Below are 27,172 nucleotides of genomic sequence, written 5' to 3' on the forward strand. Positions count from 1 at the left end.
ATGTCAGTCGATCCCCCGGTTTGTCTGCCTCTTCAGGAGGACCTTCTGTCGCAGCAGCAGGGGACCCTTCCTCCACCCGAACCTGTCCAGCCCCCACCTCCATGCTTGGAGATTGAGCAGCGACAGTTGAGGCCATTTGACTTGCCTCATGAAGTCTGTGAAATCATTCTGGCAGCCAGGCGTCCCTCCACAAAGTCTGTATACGCCTGCAGGTGGAACAAATTTGTGGCATGGTGCACAGCAAAGGCTGTGGATCCTCTTTCTGAGGTTCTTCTCTTCCTTCTTTCTCTTGCCCAGCAGGGCTCTGCTCTGGGCACTATCAAGGGCTACCTTTCTGCCCTTTCAGCCTTTCTAAGGCTGCCTGATCAACCTTCTTTGTTCAAGTCCCCTATTGTAACTCGCTTCCTGAAGGGCATCACACACGTTCCCTCCTGTTCCGTTTGTGATGCCTCAGTGGGACTAGAACCTTGTTCTTACGTTTCTGATGTGCGCTACCTTTGAGCCACTTCACAACTGTCCTCTTCGCCTTCTTACCCTGAAGACTGCTTTCCTGGTAGCCATCACCTCTGCCCGGAGAGTGAGTGAGATCCAGGCTCTTTCATGTACACCCCCTTTCCTTTCTGTCCTTCCGGACAAGGTTGTGTTGCAGACTAAGCCATCTTTCCTGCCCAAGGTTGTCACGGCCTTCCATATCGGGCAGTCTATCACCTTGCCCACCTTCTTTCCGCCACCGCATCCCTCTAATGAGGAAGAGCGTCTCCACCGTCTGGACCCAAAACGTGCGATTTCATTCTATTTAGATCGCACACGCCAGTTCCAGGTGGATGACCAACTCTTTGTTGGTTACGTGGGCGCTAAGAAGGGACGGGCGGTGCACAAGAGGACCATCTCTCGGTGGGTCGTCTTGTGTATCAAGAGGCATGTTACTCCTTTGCGAGGAAGGAACCTCCTGTTGGGCTGAAGGCCCATTCCACTCGGGCCACGGCGACTAGCACTGCCCTGGGCCGGGTAGTCCCCTTACAGGACATCTGTCAGGCAGCTACGTGGGCATCGCTGCACACGTTTGCAAGACACTACTGCCTGGACAGCCAAGTCCGGAGGGATGGCTTCTTTGGCCGTTCCGTCCTCCAGGACTTTCTGGTGTGATTATTGGTTCGCAGACCCACCACCGGGGTAGGTATTGCTGGGGTATCTATTCTAAGGTAAGGAATCTAATACTAACCTGTTTCTTTCAGATGAACAAGTTACTTACCTTCGGTAACGATATATCTGTAAGAAACAGTAGTTAGTATTAGATTCCTTACCGACCCACCCATCCTCCCCGTTCTGCAAACTGATATCTAGGGTTAAGGTCATCCCCTTTCAGGGCCCTAGTTTCAATGGCACCAGTGTTGGTTTTTAGCATGGCTCTGCGTTTCTGGCGCGGAAAAGCTGTGTCTAAGAACTGACGTCAGCACGCGGAGGCGGCGTCTAAGTACTCCGACGTCATCATGGCGCCCACGACGCCGACAACGGACGCGGAGCCGCAGACGACGCCTACTGACGCGCAAGGGTACTGCTACGCAAAAATTTCCGGATCCAGTCTGACGCCTGGGGATATTCTAAGGTAAGGAATCTAATACTAACTACTGTTTCTTACAGATATATCGTTACCGTAGGTAAGTAACTTGTTCTTTAAACCAACCATTTAACCAGAACCAGTTATTTGGCCCAGAAGTAGACACTACACTGGAATAAATGAAGAAAGATACCGACACCGCAAAGTCTATGGGGGCTTTACAGTCCACACCCGTTAGAAGCTCCTTTCGTCGCTCCTTCTACAGAGGAGGCTCCAAACATGGAGCAGACACTACAACATCTTTCAAATCACAAACGTCCTCTAACAAGGGATACTTTAGAGGAAGATACAGAGGCAATAATAACAAAGGAAAAGGTCGAGGTAACAATAGCAACCGATCCTCTTCCGCCACAAAACAGTGACTTCCCTCTGCTCCCCCCACAGCATTCCTCTCCTGTAGGGGGCAGATTAACACAGTTCCTGCTTGTCTGGAACTCCATTACAACAGACAGGTGAGACAGATTATCCAACATGGCTACTGCCTATAACTTACAGCAACCCCCTCCAACCATACCTCCCAGGCAGCGTCAAATGTCTACAGACCATCTGACTCTGCTTCAACAAGAGATTCTATCACTTCTCCAAAAAGATGCTATTCAAATAGTTCCTTTAGAAGAACAGGGAACATGGGTTTACTCGCTGTACTTTCTAATTCCCAAGAAGGACGGAACACTAAGGCCAATTCTTGACCTCGGGCCCCTCAACCATTACATACTATCAGATCATTTTCATATGATCACTCTACAACCAGTGCTTCCACTGCTGCAACAAGGCGACTTCCTTACAACACTAGATTTGAAGGACGCCTACTTCCATATCCCCATACATCCTGCTCACAGAAAGTATCTAAGGTTTGTACTGGAAGGACAACACTATCAGTTCAAAGTCCTTCCATTCGGAGTGACGACGGCACTACGAGTATTCACATAGTGCCTAGCAGTGGTAGCAGCACATCTCGGAAGACAACAAATACATGTCTTCCCTTGTCTAGACGACTGGCTCATAAAAGCCAAGTCATTCAATCAGTGTGTCCAACACACACATCAAACAATTCAAACATTGCACGACTTAGGGTTTACAATAAACGACACCAAGTCGCACCTGTAGCCTTCGCATGTACATCAATATCTAGGGGCTAAACTAAACACGTCTACAGCCCTAGCGTATCCCAGTCCAGCCAGGATACAAAGCATTCAAGCCTTAGTCGCCACTTTTCAACACCAACAGTCTCTGCAAGCCAGGGTGTTCATGAGACTAATAGGCATGATGCCATCTTGCATCTTCATAGTACCCACACGCAAGATTGCAAATGCGTCCACTACAAGAGTGCCTAGCACAACAGTGGAACCAAGCTCAAGGTCAATTAAAAGACCTGGTGTTGATCGACAGCCGCACGCATCGCTCTCTGCAGTGGTGGAACACCAAAAACTTGACAAAGGGGCGGCCGTTCCTCGAGCCTGTTCCACAAGTAGTGCTCCGAACAGACGCATCCCTCACAGGATGGGGAGCCCATCTCTTACATCACACAACTCAGGGTCAATGGAACAGTCAACAAAAACTGTTCCATATCAACCATATAGAGTTGCTGGCGATATTTTTAGCACTCAAGACAGCTATGTACTATATACAAAAACAGGGGGGGGGGGACACACTCTCTGCAACTGTCCCAGCTTGCACAAAACATTTGGAGATGGGCCATTCCTCAAAACATACTTCTGTTAGCAGAACATCTTCCAGGAGTTCACAATCAGATAGCAGATCTGTTAAGTCGACAGTCACAACAGATTCATGAATGGGAACTACATCCGCAAGTTCTTCAACCATTCTTCCAAAGGTGGGGACACCCACACATAGATCTGTTTGCCACCCACGAAAATGCAAAATGCCCAGCCTTCGCCGCCAGGTTTCCACACCCACTGTCCGAAGGCAATGCGATATGGATGAACTGGTCCGGCAGATTTGCGCACGCTTTTCCGCCTCTCCCACTAATTCCATTAGTAGTGCACAAGTTCAGACAACAGTATCTCACACCGATGCTAGTAGCTCCCACATGGGCACGCCAACCATGGTTCACCACACTACTAGATCTCTCTCTAGTTCCACCTCAGAAGCTACAGCTCACACCCTCCCTGTTAAAACAGAACCATGGAGAAATCAGACACCCAGACCCAAACCAACTGAATTTGGCGATCTGGCTCCTGAAGGCTTAGAGTTTGGTTATCTAAACCTACCACCAGACTGTATGAACATCATTAAAGAGGCTAGGAGACCTACTACCAAAGCGTGTTAAGCCGCTAAATGGAAAAGATTTGCCATTCATTGCAACAACAACCAAATTGATCCCCTGGATGCTTCCATCCAGAATATCATATGCTACCTGTTACATTTACAAAGGTCCAATTTGGCATATTCTTCCATACGCCTGCACCTTGCAGCAATTGCAGCCTATTTACAAAACAGGCAACATCTGTCTCTCTTCAGAGTACCTGCAATAAAAGCATTCATGGAAGGATTAAAAAGAATAATCCCACCCAGATTGCCACTTTCTCCTGTGTGGAACCTGAATCTTGTCCTTACAAAACTCATGGAACCCCCTTTCGAGCCTCTACATAAATGTGAACTGCAATTCCTAACATGGAAAACCGCTTTCCTTGTTGCCATTACTTCTCTCAGAAGAGTAAGTGAGATACAAGCTTTCACTATACAAGAAGCATTTTTTCAAATACATCTTAAAGTGGTTCTTAGACCTAATCCAACATTTCTTCCAAAGGTCATTTCTCCTTTTCACCTAAATCAATCCGTAGAGTTACCTGTGTTTTTCCAAAACCCAGACTCTGTAGCGGAAAGGGCTTTACATACATTAGATGTTAAAAGGGCTCTTTCATACTATATAGATAAAACTAAATCCTTTCGAAAGACAAAACAACTATTTGTATCTTTCTCTCCTTCACACAAAGGCAACCCCATCTCGAAAGGTGGCATTGCAAGGATGATTGTAAAGTGTATACAAATATGCTATATTAAAGCTAAACGTACATTAACAGTTCCTCCTAGAGCGCACTCCACTCGCAAACTTGGAGCCCCTATGGCTTTCTTAGGCAACATACCCCTAGAGGACATATGCAAGGCAGCAACATGGTCTACACCACACACCTTCACGAAACACTATTGTGTTGACGTGCAAGCCAAGCAGCAAGCTGCAGTAGGCCAGGCTGTCCTTAGAACTCTCTTTCAAACTACTGCAACGGATACAGGTGACCACCTCTAAGGGAGACACTGCTGCACAATCAATGCATAGTGTACAATCTGCAGCTCATATGCCTCGAACGGAAAATGCTGCTTACCAGTATGCATCTGTTCTTGGCATGTAGAGCTGCAGAGTTGTACATGACCTCCGCCTCCCTGGGACTTGTATCCGTTCCAGTTTGTCATCTTACTTAGATGCACACGCATGGACATCCCTTTTTCTCTTTACTTCTACTGACTACATCATGGCGATAAACAATCTAAGGATGGAGCCGATGCCCATGCGCAGTATTGTCCAAGGGAGGAGTCACTTATCTCGTGACTACAAAGACTTCTTCCAAGAAGACAACAACCTGCAATCATCCGAGCCCAACACCAGGTGGCGATCTAATGCATAGTGTACAACTCTGCAGCTCTACATGCCAAGAACAGATGCATACTGGTAAGTAGCATTTTCCTTTTAATGTATATATCCAGAAGGGAAAGGAAGAGGTTTATAAGGTGGAACTGGAAAATCTAAAAAAGGACATTGGGATTATATGTGTTACCTACCCGAAGGATGTGTTTCTGATGATGGGCAACTTCAATCATAGATAAGACCCCCGAAGCACTGATTATGGTGCAGCGATTTATTAAGAGCCTCTAATATAGAGACTGCAAAGTTCGCCCCCGGTGACATTTCGCCCCAAGATGTGGCTCTTGGTCAATTGTGGGTCCATGGGCTTAATATGTGTAAATGATAGAATGGAGGCCGGCCGGCCAAGCGAACATTTATTTTAGGGCAGCAACTGTGCCCGATAGACTACGTGTTTACACATGCTTGGAGCTTTGAGTTAATCAAGCATTTTGAAGTATTAAAGGTGGAAGGTAGTGATCAATACCCCTTGTTGACTAAACTCTATGCAAAAAAGGGTAGCTAGAGGGACACAGTCCTCCAAGTACATGTAGAATACCCAAAGAGGCTCACAACCCGTATTTCAGTTGAGCACATTAAAAAATGTAAGTGCTGTTCAGCAGAACCTCCCATTAGAAAAAACGACATCTGAGGATGCGAACACTTGATATGCAAATACAATAAGTCAACTAGTAGTATGCCTAAGGGTAATAATTAAAGGTGGTAAGCCTGGGGCAGATATTAACAAAAGATCACACACCAAAAATAGTCCATGGTTTGATGGGGAATGACGCAAAACAAAAGCGAATATCGGGCAAAAGGAGAGAAAACTTAAAGGAAGCAGTAGTAAAAAACTGTTAACCTTAGGAAACTAAGTATAACATATAAAACAATCATCAGGAATAAGAAAAGTTCTTATAAAGACAGATGCTGGGTATCCTGACTAGAGGCTATTGAAGATTAAAATGTGAAAGGCTTCCAGCGCCTGGTACAAGAAAGCACTGGTAAAGTGACAGGGTCTCTACAGTGCTCGGTTCCTGAGGATAAATGGGTGGATTACCCGGTGAAAATCTATGGGAAGTGTCCAACAATAGATAAAATAAGTACTACGGCATGGCCAGGTCTGAGGGAAGAGTTAAAAGAACATTTCACCCCTAGCCACATTAGAAAGATAATTTCTAGATTAAACTTGACCCGCGCATCTGGGCCAGATAATTTGTTGGCAGTTAATATAAAAAATAAGCCTGAATGGTGGTCAGAGTTCCTTGCGAATATGTTCCAGGGGATTCTGGAGACGGGAATTGTGCTGGATAATTGGAAAGGAGCAATCGTTAAACCAATCCACAAAAAAAGCAACGTAAATGCCCCAAAAAAACTATAGACTAATAAACCTACTAGACATAGGTGAAAAAGTATTCGCTAAACTAATCTTGGGATTACTGAAAGACTGGGTGGAAGAAAAACAGATTGTGCCCCCAGAACAGGGAGGGTTTAAGGAGGGACACAACAGTGAACCATTACTTCACCCGCTGGGGAATTGCGCGGAAGTCGCTCGAGCAGAAGGGTAGCCTGTTTTGCTGCTTCGTGTACTTCTGCGCAGCGTTTGACCTGGTGGACAGGGAGCAGCTGTGGTTGACCTTGATAGGGTACAATATCCCGGAGGATCTACTGAGCTTGGTTCAATCCCGGCATACGGAAAATTGGGCCCAGATAATTTTGGATGTAGAGGGGAGTTTATCGCAGAAAATCCAAATTGGTAATGTGCTAAGGCAGGGGTTCGTACTGCCCCCCCTGCTTTTTTCCCTCTTTATCGCGGACTTGCCCCTACTCTTAGCAAATGCAAGAGGGGCAAGCCTGAACCAAGGTGGGAAACCTATTTCGTGTTTACTCTAGGTGGACGACCTGGTAATCCTGGACCAGACGGAAATTGGTTTACAGGGGAGATTAAACATGTTTAAAGAATACTGCCAGGTCAAAAGACTAGTGGTTAACATGGAGAAGACTAAGATCTTATGTTTCGGTAGAAGGAAAACAGGGTTTTCTTCCTGTTTGTGGTCCGAAAAGCTGGAAAAAGTAACAGAATAGAGATACCTGGGGATGTGGTTAGAGAGAAGCTTGCAATGGCATACCCATCTCGATGCACTAAAACTGAGGACAGCAACCTTAGTGAAGGGTTTAAAAAGATTTAATAGTGTGTATGTTGAAATGTCTGACAGACCGGTCCTAAAAGCCTACTCTGCAATGGGTCCACCTCAATTTTTGTATGGCGCAGAAGTTCTTTACTTGAGTGGTAAAAATCGGTGGAATTTGTAGGAGGGAAATAGCTTGAAAAATCTATTCTCTCTGCCTAAATCGTCAATGTTACAGGCAACGAGGCTAGAACTAGGAATCACCTCATGGGGTATAACTGCGTGCATGGCACAGCTACTCTTTTGGCAACATTTAGGTTCAGGTGATGAACACAAAATCTCACAATGGTGTAATAATGAAATTGTAAACAGTGAGCTAAATTGGGCAAAAGAGACCAGAGACACTGTCAAGAAAGCGTGTAGTATGTTAAAGTTCAAGCTGTGCCCCCAGTCCCTTCAACTCAAGATAGACCAGAGGGAATTTAGGATCCTGGGAAAAGAAACATCTCGAGTACAGGACCAAGATTACCTCTTGAGGAAAAGCTCAGTTCTCCATATGGCCGCAACGTGGCAAAAGGAATTACACTTCCCCTATGTTGACAGGCTTCCTAGCTGCTCATTAAGGAGAGAGGTGTTAAGGCTAAGAATTGGAGTAAACCCATGTCACGCGAACCGAGGGGTTTAAAAATTCCATGATAAATAATAAAGGAAAATGCACTTGCACCTTAGGAATAACGTGATATTATACATATTTTATTAGATTGTCATACATTTTTAGAAATTCGAAGAGTTTCAATGTCTGATTTTCAAAAACTAGGATATTAAAAAGAGGATGCTAGCAGTGAACATTTTAGTGGAAATTATTAACCTAGACTTAGCTTGTGCCATGGGAAAATATATAAAAAAGTAAGAGTCCCTTAAATGCATTGAGAATTGACATGATCAGGTGTTATATGTACGAGGAGAATGAGTCACAAAAGGGTAGAAGCTACGTGGATAGAAACACTACCTTGAGGAGATTAAAATGAATTTGTGAGTTTTAGAAATTGATTTTAAAATTGTATATGTCTATTTCATTGAAAATGTTAATAATTTGTATACTTTTATAGTTGTGAAAGACTGAATAAAGTTTCTATTGAACTGAACTGACACTTGGAATCTATTTGAAGCTAAAAATGTGACTAGTTGTATTGAATTAGGTTAGCATCATTCAAGGCGACCAATTCAGACTGGAAGCCAATCTGGGACCTGCTAGGTCCACAGAAACAATTAGCTCTGCAGGTGAAGTCTTCAGTCGGGTCCTGGCACTTATCAGTTGCAGGGCTTTCCTATAGAAGTGGTCCTGATGCAAGTAATGAACGATCCTGAAGATGCTCAGGGATGCTGCGGAAGTGATACAAATGGTGAGTCTTTCTGTGGATGCTCCTCGTACCAAGGATAGGATGGTATCGGGGTCATAGCCAAATCCTTCCCCAGGTGATATCTCCACTTCTGGGTTACCAAGCTGAATTCAGACTGTCCCAAGTCGACCGGACTCGGGTGCAACTTTGAGTATTGGGTCCTGGCCTCTGGTACTGTGCGGCAGTGGTTGATGGCGGGGTGAAGATTCTGGGCTACCATCTTGCCCCAGCAGGCCTTTTTATCTGTTATGGCTTGTGTTGCGAACAGGAGGTCAGCCAACTGACCCTTGGAGTCTCTCGCTTCAGCTGGGCTCAGGAGTCGACTTCTCCATGAGCGGGCCATGATGGACACCATCCCTTCTCCTTTGTTATCCACCAGGTTCAGCAGGTGCAGTCCACTGGGGTGTAGCTTCTTTGCCGGTTCCATGGTGCAGTAAGGCAGTCCTTTGGTCCCTCCAGTCCAGTCAAGGCCCATGTTCTTGGTGCCTAGAAAGTGCCCTTCTGGAAGATGCCGTTGGTAGCCAATAGGCTACTAAGTCCCTCCCTCCTAATGACCACTTCTTGGGAAGTGTCTTCTAGCGTGGCATCTAGCTATTCTAGGATGTACCATTCTGTACACTCCTAGCTTGGCAGAACTCCTCTCTCAGCTTCCAGAGCTCCCAAGCCCAACCCAGAGAACCCTCTAGAACTCAACAAAGGCATCAACCCTCATATTTTCAAACACTAGTAGGAACCGCGTCCCCATGCTTTGAGGAGACCCTCTCTGCCGAGGAGGGTGTGTTACATGTGAATATTTGAAAGGTATCAATACTGGAGAACGTTAGTTACAGGTAAGTAACTTATTTTCTTCTTCGGTATTGGATCCATCACAGATTCACATGCTTGAATTAGAATAGATGTTTATGTATGTGTGTATGTGTAAGGAAGTGGGTTTCTGTTGTAGTAACCCCACTAAGAGTATATGGTGCCCGGAGGTTGTCATTACGAACTTCACAGCACCATGATGGCTACACTGAAGACTGACAAGTTTGATATCAAACTTCTCAGCACATTAAACCCACACTAATGCCAGGGTGGCATTTAATGTCAAATGCACTACAGAGGGCAACTTAGAGTTGCCCACTGAACCTCACCTACAATACACGTCTTGTCTGAGGGGCTGCCTCACAGCAGACAAGTGTCTGGGCCCCTGTGTAGAGAGCCATCTGCTCATCTGGGCCTGAAACAATGCACGTCCTGGGCGAGGTGCTAGGTCTCCTCCCCCAGGGTGGGCAGCGGAAGCTTCAAAGCCATGCTGCCTTTTGTGAGCTTCTCCAGGCCACATGCTGTACTCCGCAACTGGCCCCCACCAGTTCTGACCCCCACTTTTGCGCGAAGACTGGTGGGAAACCCAAAGGAAGGAAAGGGGGTGTGCCATCCTCTGCCAGCCCCACCCCTCAGGTGGGGGAGGCGAGGTGAAGCACATCTCCGGGCTCTCGCCATCTTGAGGATGGGGAGCCCTGCCCAATCAGAGATAGGCTCCTGCTCCCCTCCAACTGGAGAGTGGCAGCTTCGGGGGTGTATGCACCCCCAGGACAGGGACCCATTGGTCCCTGCCCTTGCCCTACCTGTAACACCCCTAAATTTAGTATTTAGGGGCTCCCTGAACCTTCCTTCCTCCGATCCCGATTTGAAACAAGCAAGAAGATCAAGAAACCCGAAGACCTGCTTTGCAGCTGCTAACAAGAGGACGACGCCAACTGACTTGGCCCCAGCCCTACCGGCCTGGTGATCCTGCCGTGGTCAGCAACCTCAAAAACCCTGGAGGAACGGACTGCCTTGAGACTCTACCAAGACTGGGACTCCCACGAGGAGTGGTTCGGCTCAAAAAGCCCTGGTGCCAGCCAGCAACCGCGAATCCAGCACACTCTGCACCCGCCGAACCCGGCCTGTGCCTGAGTGGACAAAGACCCTGAGGATGTCTCCCCAGCGATTGTGACCTGAAATGCTGTGCCCAAGGACCCTCCTTGACAAACCAGACGACGCCTGCAGCCTCACAACAAGGGACCCCTCCAACCGCGACCAGCAGGGGGTAAGATTTCCTGACGTCAAGACACCCCTGTACCTGGCACCCCACCGCCCCCAGTGCCCAACTTCTGGGTGCCTACCTATCCTCAAAGATCCCAACTTTCCCCTCGAAGTGTTGGTCGTTCCTGAAGAATCTCTGTCCCCGAGCCTGTAGCCTTTGTTTATCTTCCAAGTTTTCCATTGAATAACATTGAGCGCCCGACGGCTCAAAAGCACCCTGCAACCTGCCACCCGAGTGCCCCTGGCAGTGCAACCGTTGTCCTAATCTACTTCCCCCTTTGCCCTGAGCAAGTGACCAGGAGCCCAACTCCCACAGCTGCTTGCTTGGCCTTCTTGCCAGCAGCCACCAACCGAAGGCCCCCTGCCTCTCATAGGATAATATTGGGCCTAACTACGTCTGCACCCAGCTGCCCCTGCGCCGCTGAGGGTGTACCAACCGTACCTACCTGACCCTAGGAGACCCCTGAGTCTATGCCCAGAACCATAACTCTGCTAGTCGAGACCTTACCCAAAACCCGATAACACTCTTTTCTTCCATAGGGTAACATTGACTGGTTTCACTCAGAATTTCTTCTAAGTGTGGCGTTTTGAAAGTTTAAAATATTCATCTAAAATCAGCCGATCAACAAATTCCGAATTACTCACCTGTTGTCAGGAGAGAACCCAGTGCTGCATCTTTTAGCCCAGCACTGAACCTGAACAGTAATTTTAACCGTACTTACCAGTAACTTGAATTTTCTTCCATAGGAATCCATTGTCTGGTTTTCACCAGAAAAGTTTGGCGATTTTCAAAAACTACAAATATTCTTTAACAATCACCTGTATTACCTAAACACATTCTTTCAATTGTTTACAGGAGATACACCAGTGCTGGATCCAGGATCCAACACTGAGTAAGAAAAAGTAACGTTAACAGTACTTACCTGCTAAGTGAATTTCCTCCCATAGGATAACATTGTCAACTTTTAAAATACATTACTTTTCCTCAAATATCCCTACTTTAACCAAAACGCTTTTACTCAACTGTTAACAGGAGATGTCCCAGGACTGAATCTAGGATCCAGTCCTGTGGTTAGAAAAGTAATCCATAAAGTAACTAATTGCATTTAACTAGAACTTCCCATTGAGCTCAATGTTGCATTGTGTTTGAAATTGTGTTGCCCATTGCAACAACTGTAACTACTGTACTTAAAAGTCTATTACCTATTTGAAAAGTATTTAAACTAAAGTAACTCATTCTGAGAAAGTATATTTTGATACCTTGTTGGTTCTAAAATAAAACAACTATATATTTTGATACAAAACAATTGGCCTACAGTTCAGTTCTTGTGTGTGACCATTTGCTGACTGAGTGTGTACAAGAAATGCTTTACACTTTCCTCTGATACTGCCTTACTGCTTGACAAAGCTACCACTTTTGAGAGTAAGGTTATATCTAACGTTTTCCTCTGCCAAACCTCTAGGGACTGTGGACTCTGTACACACTGTACCTTACTTTGGTCCAGTATATACAGAGCCACTTTCTTACAGTATACTTATGTTTTAGGCATGTGTGCTGTAGGTACACCTACTTTGCATACTCCTGCCATCTAGTGTTTGGTCCGGATGTTTGCAAGTTGTTTTTCTTTGAAGAAGTCTTTTTCAGTCACAAGGTGTCCCAGGGTAGAGGGGTTGACTAGGCTGGGGTCGGTTTCCACCGGGATTGCTAGGGGGGAGGACGTCAAGTGAGAGGCCGAATCTTTAAGTAGAGATTTTAACGAAGGCTTTATTTTGATATAACAACGTCTTTGCCGACTGGTGATTCGTTCTCGGGCAAACGCTGCGGGGTCAAAGGGCATCTTCCGCGATGAATCCAGCTTGCATCAGGGCTGACTCTTTGCAGGGTTCGTCTCTGGTTCTCTCCGACTCAAGGGCGTGTTGAAAGAGGAAGAGAGAGAGACTGTCAGATCGCAGAATGAGACCATACAAGTCGGCAGGACCGGGGGTGAGGGAAACCGGTGAAGTAGTGCAGTATGTACACGCCGTGAGGGAGGTGCTCGTGTAGGGAGGAGGTTTAAGGTTGGGAGCTTTACACGGGGCTATACAATCACTCAGGAGGCTGGACTCGGCGTCCCACCCAACCTGCCACTCGGCCCCGTACCTGTTGGAGCCACGCCCCTCCCGTGGGAGCGTGGCGGGGCGAAGCGTGAAACCGATGGCCTCCTGGCATCGGGTCTGCTTCTCCGTTCTCCGCCTCTCTTCTCAGTTCTCCTTCTCCCGACTCCTTTCCGTACTCCGCGCTCAATTCACCTTTCTACGCCTGGGAAACGCCGTCCGCTGCTTCCGGGGCTGGTCTCCCTTTTGAAGTTCCCTCCTGTCTGTAGATGGGCGGGGCTATGTCGTCCCATGCCTCATAGTTAAAGGGTTACAAAAAGGGGGTGGTGATGGACAGAGTATCTGAGTTAATCAGAACACACCTACCCAGTCAACAGATCAGGGCTTGATCCATCACCGTTTTTTAGCTCACTGCACCATCCCAGTTCAGAACCTGGCTATATGCAAATTAGTCTGTCCCTGGCCCAGTGCATCATGGGAACAGGGCAGACCAAACTACCAAGCCAATTCTTCACTGGAAAGGAAACAAGCTTCCGGGGACCGGTTTCTGGCATTACAGCCGTCTTCGGCCCGGCTTGCTTGAATCCTGATGGTGCAATGAGCAAGGGACTCATGTCTGAGCATACCCTTCCACACTCATGGTGGCCAAAATAATTACAAAAAGGGGGTGGTGATGGACAGAGTATCTGAGTTAATCAGAACACTCCTACCCAGTCAACAGATCAGGGCTTGATCCATCACCGTTTTTTAGCTCACTGCACCATCCCAGTTCAGAACCTGGCTATATGCAAATTAGTCTGTCCCTGGCCCAGTGCATCATGGGAACAGGGCAGACCAAACTACCAAGCCCATTCTTCACTGGAAAGGAAGCAAGCTTCCGGGGACCGGTTTCTGGCATTACAGCCGTCTTCGGCCCGGCTTGCTTGAATCCTGATGGTGCAATGAGCAAGGGACTCATGTCTGAGCATACCCTTCCACACTCATGGTGGCCAAAATAATTACAAAAAGGGGTGGTGATGGACAGAGTATCTGAGTTAATCAGAACACTCCTACCCAGTCAACAGATCAGGGCTTGATCCATCACCGTTTTTTTAGCTCACTGCACCATCCCAGTTCAGAACCTGGCTATATGCAAATTAGTCTGTCCCTGGCCCAGTGCATCATGGGAACAGGGCAGATCAAACTACCAAGCCAATTCTTCACTGGAAAGGAAACAAGCTTCCAGGGACCGGTTTCTGGCATTACAGCCGTCTTCGGCCCGGCTTGCTTGAATCCTGATGGTGCAATGAGCAAGGGACTCATGTCTGAGCATACCCTTCCACACTCATGGTGGCCAAAATAATTACAAAAAGGGGGTGGTGATGGACAGAGTATCTGAGTTAATCAGAACACTCCTACCCAGTCAAAAAAACGGTGATGGATCAAGCCCTGATCTTTGAACTGGGTAAGAGTGGTCTGCTTAATTCAGGCACTCTGTTCATCACCACCCCCTTTTCTGAATCATTTGGTCCACCATAAGCGTGGAAGGGTATACTCAGATGTGAGTCCCTTGCTCATTGCACCATCAGGATTCAAGCAAGCCGGGCCGACGACGCCTGAAATGGCAGAAACCGGTCCCCGGAAGCTTGTTTCCTTCCCAGTATAAGAATTGGCTTGGTAGTTTGGTTTGCCCTGTTCCCATCATGCACTGGGACAGGAACAGACTAATTTGCATATAGCCAAGTTCTGAGCTGGGATGGTGCAGTGAGCTAAAAAACGGTGATGGATCAAGCCCTGATCTTTGGACTGGGTAAGAGTGGTCTGCTTAAATCAGGCACTCTGTTCATCACCACCCCCTTTTCTGAATCATAGTTAAAGGGGCCACCGCTCACAGTCTCGTTCGGCCAGCATGATTCCGGCTCCTCGTTCCAAGGGGGGTCAGGCGGCTGTTTGGAAGCAAAGGAAGTGGGTAACAGGGGAGTGGTGGACCACCAGTCAGTGTTTAGTTCTTCTCCAGGCATACTCGCCCCGTCACATACCTCCCCCCCTGGCTTCTCCCGATCGGGGAGAGGAAATACTCGGGAGAGAAAGTCTGCGTTCCCATTCTCACTTCCCTTGCGGTGCATTACAGTAAAGGAGTATGGTTGACGGCCTTGCCGCACGGAGGAGATTGGTCCCCGTTGCTGGATTGGGAGGAGGCGGGACTACAGGTGGTAGGCGACTTGTACGTAGATGGGGCTTTGGCACCGTTCGAGGCGCTCCGGGACCAGTTCGGGCTGCCCGACGGGGGGTTCCTCCTGCACGCGGCGGTGGTGGCTGCCATACAGAAGCACTGGAAGGGGGGGCTCGTAGAACCCACGACGACTATGGCGTGCCAATATGTGGTGATGGCGGCGGGCACGGTCAAAGCTGTGACATGCCTCCATAATAGGATGTTGAATGAGGGACTGGAGCCACTCCTGGGGCTCAAGGCTAAATGGGAGGAGAGTGTGGGCCGGCACATACCGGATACGGCTTGGGGACACATCCTGCGGCGCACGTGGAAGGGCACGAGAAATGCGCGCTTTCAGCAAGTGCATTTCTATGTGCTTCATAGGGCCTATTTAACTCCAGAGAAATTACAGCGGTACTTCCAGGTGCCGGATGCTCGCTGCCCACGGTGTTCGTCTCTGGGAGCGGACATGGATCATTTGTTTTGGAAGTGCCCGCAATTGGGGACCTATTGGGCGGAGGTAGGGGGACTCCTGAATGTAGTGACAGATAGGGAGGTGGAATTCGACATGGCGGCGTGCCTGCTGCTCTGGTTCCCGCACACTAAACGCACCAAGGTGACGAGCAAGTTCCTTGATCTGGGTCTGATATTGGCGCAGAGGGAGATATCGTGGCATTGGAAGTCCAGGGGGGGGCCCTCGCTGCGTAGATGGAAGAATGAATTGCTGCGGTGGTCTGCCTGTGAGAGTGTGCTCCGGATGCGGCAGGCTGTTAAGATGGGGAATGAGAAAGTTTTGGAAGCGGCGCGTGCATGGGAGCTAGTGGTGCAGGCCTTGCGTGATTCTTTTGTGGACGACGAGGATGGGGAGAACTAAACCGGTGGACACCACGGGGCGAACACAGAAGTGCTATCTTCCGCACTGTGGTGGTTCCATCTAACTTGACAGGACGAGGCGTACGCCCAGCAGTTGCCAGGGGGGGGGGCCTTGGGGGGGACAGGTTCATGAGGGTTCGGGGTGGGACGGAAGCCACTGGATGGTAGCCGCCTGGGTGCTTTGACTCTACTAGGATGGTTGGTACAGGGTGGAATATGAAAGGGCTGGAGGGAGTAGCCAGGCGGGAACGAACGATAGCACCTAGGGCAGGCCCCGATACGAGCGGTGTCACTGTTTACCTCTGGGATGGCTGACGGAGATGTTGTTGTGGGGGGGGGATAAAAGCAGATACGTACAACGACTTTTCGACCATGGTCCCCGTGGGACGTGCACCGTGCTTTTCCTATTAAATGTAATGACATGCCGCCCGGCCCCCGGGATGCGGGCTGAATGGCTGTGTATGGTTTGGACTTCTTAGTGGACGGGGGGATGTCACGAGTGCACTGGTTGATTGTTTGTATCCTGTGGTTTCTAATTTTGCAATAAAAATATATTTTAAAAAAAACAAAACAGTAAAGGAGTATGGTTGCAATGAGAGGATCCATCGTAGTACCCTAGGATTGTTGCTGCTGTTTCGGTGCATCCACTTCAGGGGAGCGTGGTCGGTATGGAGGATGAATGGTTTCCCCTCTAAGTAATATCGCAACTTCTCTACGGCCCATTTATTTGCTAGACCCTCCCTCTCAATGGTGGAATACCTGCCTTCTCGGGGGAAAAAGCTTCCTGCTGATGTATAACACTGGATGCTCTTGCCCATCAGTACCTGTCTGGGACAATACCGCGCCTATGCCTACGTTGGAGGCATCGGTGGTGAGTATAAAGGGCTTGCCGAAGTCCGGGGACATTAGTACCGGGGCTGAGGTCATGGTCTTTTTCAGGAGGTGAAAAGCCCTAAGGGCCTCCGGGGAGGGGTGCGTTATATCCCTGGTTTTGGTCTCTTTGCGCAAGAGGTCTGTCAAGGGGGCTGCCACCTCTGCGAACCTGTCAATAAAGCGGCGGTAGTAGCCTATTAGGCCTAGGAAGGCTCTCAGGTCCCTTTTATTGTTTGGGAAGGGAACATTGGCTATGGCTTTCACCTTCTCGCTTTGGGGAGCGATGGTTCCATCCCCCAAGACGTACCCCAGATAATTGACGCTGGTAAAGGCTGCTCTGGATTTTTTTGAGTTAATGTGCAGCCCTGCTCGACGGAGTGCAGTCAGAATGGTTCGAAGATGGCTCAGGTGTTCATCCCAATCACGGCTGTAGATTACAATAACATCCAAATATGCCGAGCTGAAAGCAGAGTAGGGCTGCAAGACATTGTTCATGAGTCTCTGGAATGTCGCCGGGGCCCCATGAAGGCCAAATGGGAGAACTGTGAATTCATATAGTCCGTGCTCGGTTACGAAGGCTGTTTTCTTGCGGTCCTCCTCACGAAGAGGTACCTGCCAGTACCCCTTCGTGAGGTCAATGGTCGTGATGTACTGAGCATCACCGATTTTTTTCAATTAATTCGTCCACCCTCGGAATAGGGTAAGTGTCGAAATTAGAGATTGCGTTTAAGGCCCAAAAATCCATACAAAAACGTTTGGATCCATCAGGTTTTGGTATCATTACGATGGGTGATGACCAGTGACTCGTGGAGGGGCGTATCACTCCCAATTTGAGCATTTCATGAACTTCTTTCTGTACGGCCTCACATCGGGCCGCAGGGATCCGGTAGGGTCTTTGTTTCACTGTTTTCCCTGGTAGGGTTTCGATACAGTGTTCTATGCGGTCCGTTCTCCCGGGCAGGTCCGAAAAGACGTCTGAAAACAGCCTCAGGGCATCGTGCAAACTTGTCTTCATTGACACCGTTAGCTTCGGGTTTACCACAAGTTGATCCAATGTGGAGGAGGCCGATTGTGAGGACGCTTCCATCCAATGGGTCCCCTGGGGTACAGGCCCCAGCCATTCCTTCAACAGATTAATGTGATAGGTCTGGGTCTTTTTGGACGAGAGACGCAGGCGATATGTTGTCTGTCCTATCGTTTCGATGACCTGAAAGGGCCCCTGCCACTCATTTTTGGACTTGCTGCTTAATGAGGGCAACAATACCAGTGCCCATTTTCCTACGTCTATTTTTCTTAACTTCTTGCCTTTGTCGTAGTTCCTTTTATATCTGTCCTGGTGGTGTTCCAGACTAGAGTGAGCCAAGTTCCGTAATTTGCCCAACCGGGATCGGAGTTGGGTGGTATATTCCAACATGTTCTTTTGTTCTTGTGCCTCCTCGGTTTCCCACAGGTCCTTGGTCATTTCGAGGAGGGACCGGGGGAGGCTCCCGTACAACAACTCAAAAGACGAGCAGCCCAAGCTGCTTTGTTTCTGGGCTCTTAAAATGTACAGGGCCAAAGGTAGAAGCTGGTCCCAGTTTGTGCCCTCGGAGGATAACATCTTCTTCAAAGTGGACTTGAGGGATTGGTTATACCTTTCGACGAGGCCATCGGTTTGCGGATGGTATACCGAGGTTCTCAGATGTTTTATTCCCAGGGATTTGCACACTTCCTTCATGAGTTTGGATGTGAAGGGGGGGGCCCTGATCCGTCAACACCTCTTTAGGAAAACCCACGCGGGCGAACAGCTCCACGAACTTCTCCTCAATCGCTGACATGGTAGTGGTCCTCAGTGGAAAGGCCTCCACGAACCTAGTGGCATAATCTACGAGGACCAGTGCGTATAGATGGCCTTTTGTGGATTGGGGCAACGGCCCGATGATGTCCATGCCCACTCGTTCGAAGGGAACACCGATGATAGGCATGGGTTGCGGCGCTGGGGCGATGGGTATTCCTCCTCTGGCATACATCGCACTTGGCACAATAATCCTGGACATCCCGGTAAATACCCGGCCAGAAGAAGTGTCTGATGATACTCTTGGTGGTCTTTTCTTTTCCCGCATGGCCTGCCGTTAGATGGGTGTGTGCAAAGAAGAGCACTTGTTCCCTGAAGGAGGCTGGTACTAACAACTGACAACTGCTGCTCTTTGTGGCCTGTCTATACAGCAGGTCGTTTTTGGTCAGGAATCGGGGGTACGTCTGGGAAGAGGTTCCTTGACTGTGGTGAGCACTTTCCCAGGCGTTGTACAGTGTTCTGTCTTCAGCCTGCGCAAAACGGAAGCTTCTATCTATTTCCCATGGCTCGGGGTTATGAATGCGGGGAGGGTCCCTCCTTCCTGTAGGGGGATACTGTGAGCTTCTCCCTAAAAAGGGAAACAAACTCGGGGTTGTCTATTCCTAAAATCATATCTTCAGGAAGGGTATCCACCACTCCTACCCTGATGGTACACGGAGCCCTCTCCGGGATCACTATTGATATGGAGGCCAAAGGGTAAGGCTTCCCGTCTCCGTGTACATAGCGTATATATACCTGTGCCTCCTGTATATATTGTTAGGGAAGGACAAAGCGCTCCTGTATCACAGACTGTTTGCACCCCGAATCTAGGAGGGCCCTCACACTAAAACCATTCATCCTCATACTCACGTAGAATGAACTGCCCAGTTCGGCCGAATACATCACAGTCTTAGGGAGATATCCAACCTCCATCGGCTCCTCAGGGGGTCTCTTGCGGGGGCACATCCTCGCGATGTGGCCCCACTCCCCACAGTCATAGCATTGTGGCCCTTTGAACATCAGGGACATCATTCCTGATGGTCGGGGTCTTGTGGCTTCTGTCGCTGGTCGGGGTTTTTTCTCGACCTTAAATGGTGGAAGATTCTTGCTGGTCTTCTCGTTTTCCCCACCGCTGAGTCTAGGCTGGGCCCGGGCATAGTGTGCAGCCATTTCGATGGCCTATTCTACGTCCAACCCAGCGTGTTGGCGCAGCCACCTTTGCGTTGCATACGGCAGGGCGTCCATAAACTGTTCCAAATAAATCTTATTGAGGATATCCTCTTTACTACATACCTCCGGTTTTAACCATTTATTGGCGGCCATCCGCAATCTAAAGAATAAGGTCTTGGGATTCTCTCCAGACAGGCCTCTTTCTTTCCTGAATTTTACTCGGTAGGCTTCTTGATCCAAGCCCAGGTGATCCAATATTACTTCCTTCACTACTCCGTAAGGAGTGTTTCCCAGGGGGTTCGCAGCCTGGTAGGCGGATTGCGCCTCCCCTGTCAGGAGGGGGGCGAGAAAGAACGGCCACTTGTCCTCGGGCCACCCTAAGGCCCGGGCGGCCCTTTCAAAGTTCAGTAAGAAGGCATCCGGGTCGTCCCCCTGTATATATTTTTGTAGAGCAATACCGGTAGGATGGGGGGGTATGCACTCGGGCTTCGCTAGCTGAGATCGGGATGGGAGGCGGCACATTCTTCAGGCCTTCTATTTGGGCAGTTATCGAGGTTTTAAACAGTTCCCTGTCCGCTTGAGCCGAGGACATCTGTCGTTCCACTGCCCACTCGAGTTTTTGTTGGCCTTTAATGAGGTGCTCAATGAGGGTGTCCATCTTGTTACTACAGAAGGGGGATGTTGCTGATCCCACTTCTGATACCACGTGTCCCAGGGTAGGGGGGTTGACTAGGCTGGGGTCGGTTTCCACCGGGATTGCTAGTGGGGAGGACGTCAAGTGAGAGGCCGAATCTTTAAGTAGAGATTTTAACGAAGGCTTTATTTTGATATAACGTCTTTGCCGACTGGTGATTTGTTCTCAGGCAAACGCTGTGGGGTCAGAGGGCGTCTTCCGCGATGAATCCAGCTTGCTTCAGGGAGGACTCTTTGCAGGGTTCTTCTCTGGTCCTCTCCGACTCCAGAGCGTGTTGAAAGAGGAAGAGAGAGAGACCATGTCAGATCGCAAAATGAGACCATACAAGTTGGCAGGACCGGGGGTGAGGGAAACCGGTGAAGTAGTGCAGTATGTACACGCCGTGAGGGAGGTGCTCGTGTAGGGAGGAGGTTTAAGGTTGGGAGCTTTACACGGGGCTATACAATCACTCAGGAGGCTGGACTCGGCGTCCCACCCAACCCGACACTCGGCCCCGTACCTGTTGGAGCCACGCCCCTCCCGTGGGAGCGTGGCGGGGCGAAGCGTGAAACCGGTGGCCTCCTGGCTTCGGGTCTGCTTCTCCGCCTCTTCTCAGTTCTCCTTCTCCCGACTCCTCTCCGTACTCCGCGCTCAATTCACCTTTCTCCGCCTGGGAAACGCCGTCCGCTGCTTCCGGGGCTGGTCTCCCTTTTGAAGTTCCCTCCTGTCTGTAGATGGGCGGGGCTATGTCGTCCCATGCCTCATAGTTAAAGGGGCCGCCGCTCACAGTCTCGTTCGGCCAGCATGATTCCGGCTCCTCGTTCCAAGGGGGGTCAGGCGGCTGTTTTGAAGTAAAGGAAGTAGGGAATCAGGGGAGTGGTGGACCACCAGTCAGTGTTTAGTTCTTCTCCCGGCATATTCGCCCCGTCACACAAGGTAAGGTGACTCCTCCTTTTTGTGATAGTGTGCATGGGCATCGACTCCATTGATAGATAGTTTTCTTTTTCGCCATCTGGTTCGGACGTGATTGCTGCGCTCTTGATTTGAAACAGTTAAGCAGGATCCCTTCGGTGCGCAATTCACTCTACCCTCGTCGGTATTGTTTTCGATCGCTCCTTCCACCTTTTTCTATCGAAACTTATGAAAACTTTATCTAGATTGTAAAAAAAAAACTCTCACCGCAGCTTTTGGCCCTACCTCTTTCCTCGGCCGGCTTCTACTTCAAGAACCAGCGTCCTGCCATCCGTCGATGGAACGGACACCGTTTCAGTTCTGTCCTTGATGCCATTCCAAATAGCCGTGCAGAGAGCAGCATAAGGTCTGTAATGAGAACATAAGGAGGAAGACTGCAACGCCTGTCGGTCGTTCCGATCCAAGAAGACTCTGCTGGACTGTCTGGCTCAACAAAGAGACCTGCAACGACATTGAGGACACTCCTATCAGTGAAGATATCGAGCATCAAGAAATGAAAGCTGTAGACGAAGAGACCATCCTCAGATTCTCAGTTGGAGATCGAACTAGAGTCCCATGACTTTCTGGCTGGACAGGGTGCTGTGAGTACTAAATCCCCTTTGCTCACCAAACCTACTCCAACAAAACAAAAAAAAATATTGGGCCACCACTGCCAACAGGCCATAGTTGGCACTGAGACTTTGGTAGAAACGCCCGCCTACCGGCTTGGCACCGAAACAGCACGTCAAGCCTTCTGGCTCGAGCAGAGTTGAGACCCCTTTGGTTCCTAAAGTTTTCAGATCGTAAGAAAACACTGAAATCCAGCTCGGCACTGAAAATTCCGGCACAAACAAAAAGATGCTCCTTTACAACCACCAAAGTCGGTCTTGGAAAAAAATGAAAGAAAAGCTGTATCCCAAACAAAAGTAAATTCACATAAATCCTAATACTGGTCACATAACCAAACCAGTAATACTTTCAAAAAGGCAAGCAGACACAGAATATAAAATTCCCATCAAAAAGAAAAAGGACATTGCTACTTGCCCTCTTCCTTGTCCCCAAACTCCTCTACACCAATACTCATTTTACCACATACATATCCTCTACACATTACACCAACAGGTGCTCCTATAACAAATCCTGATATAGAAGAGGATGATTACAATTGAAATCAGCCACCATCATATCCTTGGGTTGACTATGACATGGATCCACCTCAAGATACAGACCCGGATCTATACCCAGCAACACCTTCCCCTTCTGATAATACTGCATATCGGGAATTAATTGCTAGAGCAGATAATTAACATGGAGTTGTGAGACAGTGAGTTTCTGTTGCAGTACCCCCCCACTTTTTGCCTGATACCTGATGCACTTTTTCTTGATGTGCCCTTGGTCCCTGCCAATCAGGTACCTTGTGTTCCTTCCCTATAAACTTGCCAAAGCCTAAAGCCAATTGGCATCTCTGGTCACATGTCTGCCCCTAGTAAATGGTACCCTAGGTACCCAGGGCATTGTGACCAGAGAAGACCCCTAAGGGCTGCAGCACTTATTGTGCCACCCTTAGGGGCCCTGTACCCTGACACACACAGCCTTTGCAGGCTGAGTGTCCTGGTGCACAACTAAACAACGAATCGACATGGAACACATCCCTGTGTGCCATGCCCGCAAACCCACTGCCCTGGCATACATCAGCCACCCCTCTAGCTGGGTGCCCTATTCCAGTGGTGTGGGCACAGGTGCATGAGCCCTCTGCCCCTACAGTACCCAGGGCCATTCCTGGGCACTGTAAGTGCACTGATGCCATTAGGAGTATGTGGTGCTGGGAGGTTTTCATTACGAACTCCACAGCACGATAATGGCTACACTGAAGACTGACGAGTTTGATATCAAATTTCTCTGCACATTAAACCCACACCGATGCCAGTGTGAGATTTAATGTAAAATGCACTACAGAGGGCATCTTAGAGATGCCCCTTTGTGGCGGGATGGCACCCCTGAAACATAACCTACAATCCACGTCTTGACTGAGAGGCTGCCACACAGCAGACATGTTGCTGGACCCCTGGGTGGATAGTCCCCGCTCTCCTGGGCCTGCAACAATGCACATCCTAGGCTAGGTGCTAGGTCTCCTCCCCCAGGATGGGCAGGGAGAAGCTTCAAAGGCATGCCGCCTTTGTGAGCTTCTCCAGGCCACTTGCTGTCCTTAACAACTGGCCCCCACCGGTTATGACCCCCAATTTGGCGGAAAACCCTATGTGAGGAAAGGGGGTGTGCCAGCCTGTGCCAACTCCACCCCTCAGGTGGGAGAGGCGAGGTGAAGCACAACTCCAGGCTCCGGCCATCTTGAAGATGAAGTTGAAGTTGGGGGAATTTATAGAGCTTGCGTATACCAAAAAGGGTTCATGGCGCTAAAGCAGTCGGCAACAATTCAGGGTAACAATTAGGCCTCAAAAGCTCTAATGAATAGCCAGGTCTTCAAACCTCGGCGAAACTCCAAGTAGGATTGAGGGGATCGGAGGTTATCAGGATGAGAGTTCCAAAATCAAGGAGCCTGGAAAGAAAAGCTCGACCCCCCATGTTTCTTCCTAACAAAGTGTGGAACAACCAAGAGGTTCTTGGAGGAAGACCGTAAATTCCTAAAGGGAGTGTAAGTTGTGAGCCTAGAGGCTACGTAGAAGGGAGCTAAGCACGCTAATGATTTAAAAACAAGACACCCTAATTTAGATAGGCATCTATAGGCAACCGGTAACCAGTGCAGTTGCCTCAGCAACGGAAGGGCATGATGGAATCTGGACCTATCCGCCTGATTTTGAATGAGCTGGAGTCGGCGTAATTCGTAGGCCGGAATACCAATATAAAGAGAATTGGCATAATCGACCCGGGAAATAACGAGGGCGAGAAGAATAGCCTTAAGAGCATCAGTGGTAAAACATCGAGAAACCTTGCGAATAGTGCGAAGACATAAAAAGCATTTTTTCAAGATTTACATTACTAAGAACTTTTTAGAGAAGTTGAAAGGTTTTTCTTCTCATATGGTGTCCATCTCCTCCCTTTGAGCTCATTATAGACTTTTCACTCCTCATGCTGGCCCGTTTTGAGCCCATTCTTAAATTCTAGTTGCAACATCTCTTGGAAAGCTGCTATCCTCGTAGCGATCAGATCTGCACGTAGGGTTAGAGCCAGCCCCAGAAGAGGGTGTTTTACGCCTCCTCCAGCAGTATAACTTGTAAATTAGCATGCCAAGACAGGGAGCTTCAAAAACCCCCACCTCCTTTGGTATGCAAATCTGGCTCTTGGGAGGTGAGAGGATGCCAACCCAGCTGACCATGGCCTATTTGGCACCTCAACTGGCAGGAAAACTAGTAATCAGAGAGGCTTGTTCAACCTCAGGCTAGTTCCACCCCTAAGGTAGGCTTCCTAATGTGGACACGAAAAGTCTTCCATTATGGTAATGGTACAATTAGGAACTCTGATACAGGGTTATGCCCACTTCCCACAAGAAGTGGTCATGTAAGGGGTGTAATGACCCCATGGATAAGTAGCCCATTGTCTTCTACCTAACACTCCCCTAACACCCCTAACTCTAGTATTTAAGTGAGCCCCTGACACCAGGAAATCAGATCTGGCCGCCCTGAATGAAAACTGACACTTAAGAGCTGCAAAAGGAAGAACAGAGGAGCTGCAACTGACTTGGCTCCAATCCTGCCGCCCTGCCTGCTGTCCTCGACAGTTGCACCAAAGACAACTCGCCCCGCCGCTGCTGTGCCTCGAAAAGCCGTGAAAGACTACCAGCCTTTCACACAAGATCCAGGAGCCCGTGGAGTAGCGCTGCACCCCAGGAGATCTGTGAGAACTCTGGACTGTCGAAAATCTGACACTGGGAAGCACCACCGTGCCTCCTAACCCGAGTTGAAGTGGGCCAACGGGCCAGTGTGGTCCCCAGACTCTACAAATACTTAGCCCACGTTTGATTTTCTGACAGTGGAGACTCTGATGCTGCGTGCAACCTCTTTTTGCAGGCCCGTGTCTCCAGTTGTGACAACTCGATGCCTCAGGACACTTCTGCACCAAGCTGCCCCAGCCCAAGGAGAATTGGACCAAACGTGTCCCCATGTCCCAGAGTATCCTGAGACCTAAGCGCCCTTGTTGGTTCAGCAAGACTGCCCCCCTAGTCCCCCCTTGCTGCATCTTTGTGGACCGATCCATATAGACTTACACTGGGCACCCAATGCTGAAAAGCACCTTTGCACCCGTCCGTCCCAGTGCTACCCAAGGTGATGTTGATGCTGTCTTTGCCCCATACTCACCTTAAGTCCAGAAGATTGGTCCCCTAAGAAATGTAAAGTATGATCTTGGTGCCCTAAAGTTATATAAAGATGTGATTTTTTTTAATAAACTGGTGTAGATCTCCTTATTGAGTTTCATTTATTGACTGTGTATGCAGCAGATGTCGAACACTTCTCTGATGAGCCTAAGGATGCTAGACCACACTATCCCCTAAGAGAACACATTGGGATTGCTAGAGCAAGCTCCTGTCCACTTACAAGGAATACCTGGACTCTGTGCACAGTATACATATGTTTGGTATCCTATAGTAACGTCCATCTTCCTACAGTAACTTAGACTTCCTCAGGGCACTAAGAAAAGGCCGACATTTTTTAAGTTTTGCTCAAATGTGAAAAGCTTACTCCAGCAAGGTTTTTGCATAATTAAGTAGAGAACCAGGAATCAATGAAAGCTATTCCTTTGGAACGTTCTGGAATAGTGCATGGCTGAGTATTTGTTTAAGAATCAGAAGCAAGTGCTTCTCAATGTTTTCTATTTTGACATTTAATTAAGTGATTTTAATTATTCCAATGTCCTTATTTCTGGAGAGGATACTCACATAGGTTAACTATTGTTAAAAGCTAACTATTGTTAAAAGCATTCTTTTGCTGCAGATCTTACCATATTACTGTACTTGAAAGCACAGAATTACTTTTTCCTTCAATTTCTTTTATTGTACTTCAATTCACATAGATTACTTTGGTCGGTTTGGCAGTGAGCGAGATCCTTTCTTTGATCGTCAGAGTATTAAGAATATTGATCACAGAGAGTTTGAGCAAGAACGTGAGAGAGACCGTGATCGAGAGAGGGACAGAGAAAGAGACCGTGAAGTGTACAGAGACCGTACACCAGGTGACTCTGAACGCGAGAGAATTGAGAGGGACCGTTCTCGAGAGGACAGGTAATAAAATTCACTACTACAGTTTGATCATCATCTTGAGTTTATGAAATATCCTGATGTTTAAATTTAGACAGAAGTGAGCCCTAACATCAGGGTGACAGACTATTTCTACAAAATAAAGTATTGCATACTCGAGTATGTCGATCTGAAATAAGTTAATATTGTAAAATTGCTAGCCAGCTTAGGCTGTAAATTTCCAATATGTTCTCTCCTGCATTTAGTGTTTGGAATACTGCAATATGCATGTCTTCAAAGTCTTATTTCACTTTTATGCGTTCCTTGAATGACTTGTTCAATTCAATCTTTATTCCATCTCAAAAATGGATCATAAAAGATAATCAATATTATAATGAAGTTAACTTAATGTTAAAGTTAACTTCATTTTAATTTCCTCCCATTTAAAATCATTCAGAAAAAACATTTTGTTCTCATGCTCTAATATTGAGTTGA

General features: G+C 48.3%; 1 protein-coding gene across 6 annotated transcripts in view; it reads left to right on the forward strand.

The window, feature by feature from the left end:
• Window positions 1–27,172, forward strand: part of YLPM1 (YLP motif containing 1) — a 1,323,976-nt gene that overhangs the window by 331,562 nt on the left and 965,242 nt on the right. For all 6 annotated transcript variants that reach the window (XR_013600905.1, XR_013600906.1, XR_013600907.1 and 3 more), the window contains exon 8: window positions 26,515–26,722. Coding sequence is in view for 3 of the 6 variants with exons in the window: in XM_078659897.1 (XP_078516023.1) it covers window positions 26,515–26,722 (208 nt within the window). In the remaining 3 variants the exon portion in view is untranslated. The remainder of the gene's footprint in view (window positions 1–26,514; window positions 26,723–27,172) is intronic.

The sequence above is a fragment of the Lissotriton helveticus genome, chromosome 9 (assembly GCF_964261635.1).
Source record: "Lissotriton helveticus chromosome 9, aLisHel1.1, whole genome shotgun sequence".
Classification (NCBI taxonomy): domain Eukaryota; kingdom Metazoa; phylum Chordata; class Amphibia; order Caudata; family Salamandridae; genus Lissotriton; species Lissotriton helveticus.